The sequence below is a fragment of the Melitaea cinxia genome, chromosome 15 (assembly GCF_905220565.1).
Source record: "Melitaea cinxia chromosome 15, ilMelCinx1.1, whole genome shotgun sequence".
Taxonomy (NCBI): Eukaryota; Metazoa; Arthropoda; class Insecta; order Lepidoptera; family Nymphalidae; genus Melitaea; species Melitaea cinxia.
Window position 1 is genome coordinate 2,166,565 of NC_059408.1, and position 6,785 is coordinate 2,173,349.

The 6,785-nt window shown below is 33.6% G+C and overlaps 1 protein-coding gene across 1 annotated transcript; it reads left to right on the plus strand.

Annotated features, from left to right (window-relative positions):
• The first annotated feature begins 1,132 nt into the window (after nt 1–1,132).
• LOC123660312 (collagenase-like) lies at nt 1,133–2,887 on the plus strand. The gene is made up of 5 exons (XM_045595413.1): nt 1,133–1,324; nt 1,402–1,669; nt 2,149–2,238; nt 2,354–2,529; nt 2,682–2,887. Exons 1-5 carry the CDS (start codon nt 1,133–1,135, stop codon nt 2,778–2,780), a joined length of 825 nt encoding a protein of 274 aa, XP_045451369.1. The 3' UTR covers nt 2,781–2,887.
• The last annotated feature ends 3,898 nt before the right edge of the window (nt 2,888–6,785 follow it).

Consider the following 6,785-nt stretch of genomic DNA (forward strand, 5'->3'; position numbering starts at 1 on the left):
GACTATACCGATTCCAGATGTTGACAAAGGCAAAGGTGATCTCAGAAACATTAAGTTATTCTTCAGAAAAATGACGAATCAATATTGCAGGTTTTATTTTTTTGTTACTTAATTACTCATCTATCTTTCTGAAGCATTAATGATATTTTAAAGTACCTAATATGTTTTAACTTTATTTTTTCAGATCAGAATTCGGCATTTGCAATCAAACTTTTTTAGAGGTAGCTGATGTAAACCAAGGCTCTGAAATATCGTTAAGGACTGCAGATACGAAACATTCAGTTGGATCAGGCCAAGGTTTTGTGAGATGCAGCTGCTACAAAAACTGTTCCACAAACAGATGCCAGTGCAAGAAGGCACTCATACTCTGCAATTCTAAGTGCCACTAAAGTAAACCATGTAAAAATAAATAACAATTTTAATAATTGAGATATGATTATTGCTTCTATTAAAAAACACTTATTATTTGTTATAGTGTGATTGTTTGTATTACCAATTATCCATAATTTTTAACGACGAATCATTATGGTTTTAATAAAAATGATTATTTTTTCAATTACAGAGTATTTTATTCACTTTATCCATTTATTTTGACTTTCTTGATATACTATAATGTTTAGACTAGGCCATACCAGTTTATCCTAAAGTGTGCGTATTTATATCAGGATCAACTAGTTTGGCCTGGCCTAAACTGGTCTATCCTATCGGGCTTAGGACAAATTAGTTTGGACTAGCCTAAACTGGTTTATCCTATCGGGTTAAGGACAAACTAGTTTTGCCTAGGCTATACTAGTTAATCCTAACACGTATAGGAAGAACTAGTTTAGCCTAGGCAAAACTAGTTTGTCCTGAAATCGGGTTTGGCCGGTAACATATACATTGTTATTTTTACTACCTACTATCCCTACTTCCGTATAATTATTATAAACATAATTTTAACGCTTACATTGCAATTATTATATTAAGAACTGATTTATTGTCAGTTGATAATACTTCAAAAAAAAAAAAAATAGCGATAATCCAACTAAAGGTAATTAATGGAAAAAATTAAAGAGCTTAAAATGGTGAGATTAGATATAAAACAGTATTTAAGGCCAATGTTCGACTGCAAAATAACGCACTATCGTCCAACATGAAGCTCCTCATCGTCGTCCTCGGCCTGGCTCTAGCTGTTACAGCGGAAGAACCAATCTTCCGTGACTATCATCTAGAGATCGGTATCCCCGAAAGGGCTCGCATAGACGCTGCTGAGGCGGCCGCGGACTTCGACGGGTCCAGGATTATCGGAGGACAGGTTTCAGCGCTAGGAGCTAATCCCCACTTGGTATGTTTGGTAATTTTTAGTCAATAATAGTCTTTGTTTCACGTGTCTTTTATAATAATTTTCTTGTAATTTTTAAGGCTGGTCTACAAATCGAATTGTTTAACGGACAAAGATCAGTTTGTGGAGCTTCTCTGATTAGTAACACTAGACTGGTCACTGCTGCTCACTGTTGGTCATCTCCTACTACAACAGCTAGAACTTTTGTCGTTATTCTCGGATCTGTTAACTACAATTCTGGTGGCGTTCGTATCAGAACCAGCAATGTTGTTATGCATCCCAGATACATGAATTTTGAAGTCCTTAACGATGTTGCTGTCATTCGCATCAGTCACGTTAACTTTAACAGTAAGTCAATTCTAATTTTATAATTAAATTTAGAAAACAACTTTGAGCTTTTGCTGACTTCTGGTTTTATATGTTTTGAGTTTATATCACTAGGTAGAAAACTGGATACTTTTTATCCAAGTACAACATTAAAATTCAGCACAAGCGAATAGGGGACTAGTTCAGTTGTAATAGATTAACGCGTAATAAGATTTCTAGTAGTAGAGGAACTTAAAATAATTTAAAATCACAGATGGACGATCGCAAGAATAAAAAAACAGAGAAATAATAAGGTCTCTACGGGCAGGAAATCCTATAAAAATATTTGAGATAAGCATAACCACATTAATGAATGTTTAAAAATTATTTACTGGGGTCGTTATAGTGGAATTAGGCTGAGCTATATTTGCTACGAAATATAACTACTGTATATACATATGTCACGACTGTAATGTGTATATAAAAAAATAAATAAAAAATTAAAAAACGTTTTTCCCTAGACAACATCCGGCCCGTCGCGTTAGCCACCGGCTCCAACCAATATGTCGGTGTTACGGCTGTAGCTGCTGGTTTCGGAAGAACGAGCGACAGTAAGTTCATTTGCATTGATCTGATTTCTTATTTATATGCCTGCATATTTTTACAACGACCGTAGAGGGCATTTCGATGATTTTTTTATTAAGTAAGTATTTTTTTAAATTTCAGCCGGCTCAGTATCAAGTGTAGCGAGACATGTAAGCCTGCAAGTCATTGATAACGCGACGTGTGCTAGGACATTTAGAGACGCACGCGACCCTTCCATTTTGTGCACGTCTAACAGCGGCGGCAGAAGCCCCTGCGGAGGTGACTCAGGAGGTCCTCTCGCGGTCGGCAATACCTTGGTAGTGATTGTTTTTCGTTCTTTTCTCGTCTTTTATTTGTACCAGTAACGACTTTCCTTTTTACTTTACTGAAATACGATTTTATTAGCTTATTGTTATTAATTTTTATTTACAATTAATATTTAATTGTTTATTTGAATAATTTTCTACAGATTGGTATCGCTAACTTCGTTTCGGCCCGCGGGTGCGCGGCGGGACCAGCCGCTTTCGCCAGAGTTACCTATTTTGCTTCTTGGCTTTCATCACAATAGAGTTCTGCATACTATGTGTGGCGACATCTATCGCGTGACATACGAATTACGTAACTAAGAACTGACGAATCCAACATCGCGATATCAAAGTTATTACAGCAATTAAGTATATATACAAGAAAGCAACAACAACCGTCGGGCTAGTAGCTCACCAGACACAACACCCGTCTGGTCAAAGGATCCTCTCTAATTAACGGTGGATGAGGAACTCAACACCCCGTTCCTCACACCCCCAAACTGGTGACCCCGACGTGATCATCAATGCAGCCTTCGCAAGCTACATCATCGTAACATCACCCCCAAATATCATTTAATAATATATTAAATGTTTTGATGTGTTTTTGTTTGTATTATTTGCGTATCGTTATACATATCGTTATGACGACACCTATCTACATTATTTGTTTTATTGGCGAGGACTAAGTTTTCGGTTACCGATTAGATAGATATTAAATCACTACTTTTGATTATTAAATTTTGATTTATAAAAGAAATAAAGACTTCGCTGTTAGGTATAAACAAATATTATACGTTACAAAAAAATAGAAAATTATTTTATTAAACTGATGCAACATTCTTGAGAAAAAGTTTACACTATCAAAAATCAAAATTTATTTTATTGAAGTAGGTGTAGTCATCAGTGATGTACTTAAATGGGCCAGTAATATTCACTTAATCACCAAGAAAGCGAAAAGTCTCGTCTACTTCATTCAAAAAATCATTCGGAGTACTTACGTCTGAGATGGTTACTCAGATCTACAAAACCTTCGTCAAACCTATTTAAACGGATTTCAAGTAGAGTAAATAACCCTTGATTGCAAATAACATTGATTTACTTGAAAAAATTCAAACGTGGGTTACCAAAATCCCAAGACAAATAAGGAGACTTGATTACAAGGATAACGGAACTTATGCTTAATTATTGTTAAAGACCGAAGAGAGAGAGAGACGACTTGATCGAAACGTACAAATTATTTAGGCTGCCATTATGATGTACAAAATTTGGACAAAATTCTTGTACATTTATTAGTTCACATTTACGAGACCGTCCAGGACTAGGCAATAGTATCCCCATCCCCACCTTTATGCGCTCACAGGTCCACTCTGATAAGACCAGAGAAGTACATGGGGCGCGTTCCCTACAGTTGGATATTTTACTTGATACAGATTAATAAGAAAGTTCAATAGTAGAAGTTTCAATAGTCCAAGACGAAGGCGATGACGCAATGTATAATTTTTGCACAATCGTAAAAAACATTTTTTATAGGATATAGACGTATACACGGTAACTATGCCAAATTAACATTATTTACAATTTTTGTCTCCCTGTCTGTTCGTCTTCTGTCTGTTTGTTCCGGCTAATCTCTGAAACAGCTGGACGAAACTTTCACTGGTAGATAGCTGATGTCGTAAGGAGTACCTTAGGCTACTTTTATTTTAGAAATAGATTTATTTTATAACTCCGCGAACTGAACAATAACTTTTTTATTAAATTCCACGCAGACGAAGTCGCGGACACAGCTAGTATAAAATATAAACTAGTTCAAGAACAACCCCCTTTGATAAGCTATTGTTCTTTTAAGATCAATTAGAATATTTTAGTTTATATACTTTATTGCACTCAAAAAATCCATGTAAAAACAACTTAATAATAAGGTTTATGGCAAGGGTGGACTTATCTCTGAAAGAAATTTCTTCCAGTCAACCCATGGGCATGAGTAAGTGTTTTATATAGCGTGGCAAACAGTGCAAGAAGATTTACTAAGAACAAGAAAATAAAGTAAGAAAAAGAAAAGATGATAAATTTGATAAATCTATACATATATATTTAAAAAATATATATAATATACTACATACTAACAAATACATATAAAGATACATACAAAAATACACTTGTACACTTACATAAACATATACAAATTTACTACAATACGTACGTAAATACATACATATTCTATACAGATGATTACACATTTGCTAGTGAAAGCAAGTGTTTCTTTAATTTATATTTAAAGGAAACAAGGGAAGGACTAGTTCTGATGTCACTTGGGAGATTGTTCCATAGTACGGAGGCACGTACCGTAAATGAATTTAACTTAAATTTTGTGTTACATTTCGGTATATCTAACATAGCTTCACTGCCAGGGCGCCTGGAACGAGTAGGAGAAGGCAGGAGGTGATATTTCAGTTTACATCTTTTGTTTAAAGTAAAATCGGCCAACAAACAACAAAAGAACACGATGCTTTAGGTATTTTATACCTAATTCATACTTTAATAATATTTGAAATGGGATCAGTTTAATTAATTTTGTCTACTGTGATCTCGTTCTGAATATCTGCTCTAGAATTCGATAGGATACCTAGCGTATCTGAAAAGAATATCAGCTTTGAAAATTGGATAGTTCTAATACTATCGTCAATATATATATATATATATATATATATATATATATATATATATATATATATATATATGTACGTAATTAAATATATTTGCCTCAAATTTGTAGGACTACGTTGGAGAAATCTGAACTGTTGAAAGCTAGTCAAGTCTTTTCTAATGTTAGATGGGTAATGGATGGTGCCCATGGACACCAATGGGCTAATAAAAATAATTTAAAAATAAAAAAATATTTAACTCTTTGTGGACTTGCTTGCCTTTCTCATGAGGGTTGAAGTTTCAAATCCTCCAATCCTTCCAATCCTCAAATGTCTTGTATGTATTATATATATGTACATTTATTTTTTAAAAAAACATAGTTTGGTCATTAAAGCGTCCGTTTGCTAAAAGTATTTTTATTGAAAGATTGGATATTCTATATACTTCAGAAACGAGATATAGAAAATGCTCGTGGTGTGAGCAACCTTCGTACAATAAGGTAAGAGGGCATTAGATACGTACTGTTACACGGGTTCCGAATAAACAGTTTTTAAAAAAAGATTTTTAGAAATTACAGAATTTATTTATTTGGTTTGAACAATATTTCTTTTAAAATAATAAAATAAAATACATGGGAACTGGTATGGAAAAAGATGTGTGACCGATATGAGGGATCCGAGCAGACTGACTGCGAGGTCCCGTTCCTACTGCTTCTTTCTTAGGCTTGCACCACAGCGCAAATAGTGCATGTACTAGCTATAACAACCCCCGCTTAAGATGAAACTTACACGGTCAGAGCGTGAAGTTTCTCATAGGAAGTAGAAAAAGGGTAAGATAATGTTAAACAATCCTCAAACGAGGTTGAGGATCTGGTGAACTTTCTAATCTGTCGTCGGATTTTGTAGCGGATCTAGTGAGCTTTATTTTCTTTTGAAAGGTCAGACATCTTTCTTTACAGAAATAGTAAATTATAAAAACTAAAAGCAGAGATATAGAAACATAGAACATTATTGAATGTGGATTAGTAAATTCAAAATTATCATCTAGATTTAAATTATTTACAAGATCTAGTAGACTATCAGTTTCAGAATTTAATTTAATAAATTTATCTAAATCTAATTTAGTGTTTAATTTTACAGATTTATAACTAATCGTGTCATTAAATTTCTTAAAAGCATTGAAGTTGCAACACGAATCATTAATAAGATTAAAATCAGAATGAATTGAATTTGAATAGATTTTAGGATTAATTGAACTTATAAGTTTTACATCTTTGCAATAGCCGTTACATTTTGGTTTCAAATTGACAATACCAGTAACCAGTATCGTTACATCAAAGTTATCGTTTTCACAATTCAGATGCAGTCTTGTGGGGGAGGAATGAGTAAAAATCCATTTATTATTTCCTAACGATTGCCAAAAGTGTAAATCTCCCGAAATAAATTTTGTTTTACACTCTTTAGGAAGTGAATATAGAACTTTAGACATAATTTCTGTTTCACAGATTGGGTTCTCGACAATATTGAATTATTTTAAATTATTACAAATAAAATTGTCATTGAGGGTAGTTTTACAATTGTATAGATCATCAAGGATACAATAAATGGTTTTATCATTATTAACCT

What these genes read in the sequence shown, in the direction of transcription:
- LOC123660312 (XM_045595413.1), top strand. Translation starts at nt 1,133, where the DNA reads ATGAAGCTCCTCATCGTCGTCCTCGGCCTGGCTCTAGCTGTTACAGCG. An exon ending in CAGTCACGTTAACTTTAACA is followed by an intron (nt 1,670 to 2,148) that starts GTAAGTCAATTC and finishes GTTTTTCCCTAG; the next exon opens with ACAACATCCGGCCCGTCGCG. An exon ending in TCGCGGTCGGCAATACCTTG is followed by an intron (nt 2,530 to 2,681) that starts GTAGTGATTGTT and finishes AATTTTCTACAG; the next exon opens with ATTGGTATCGCTAACTTCGT.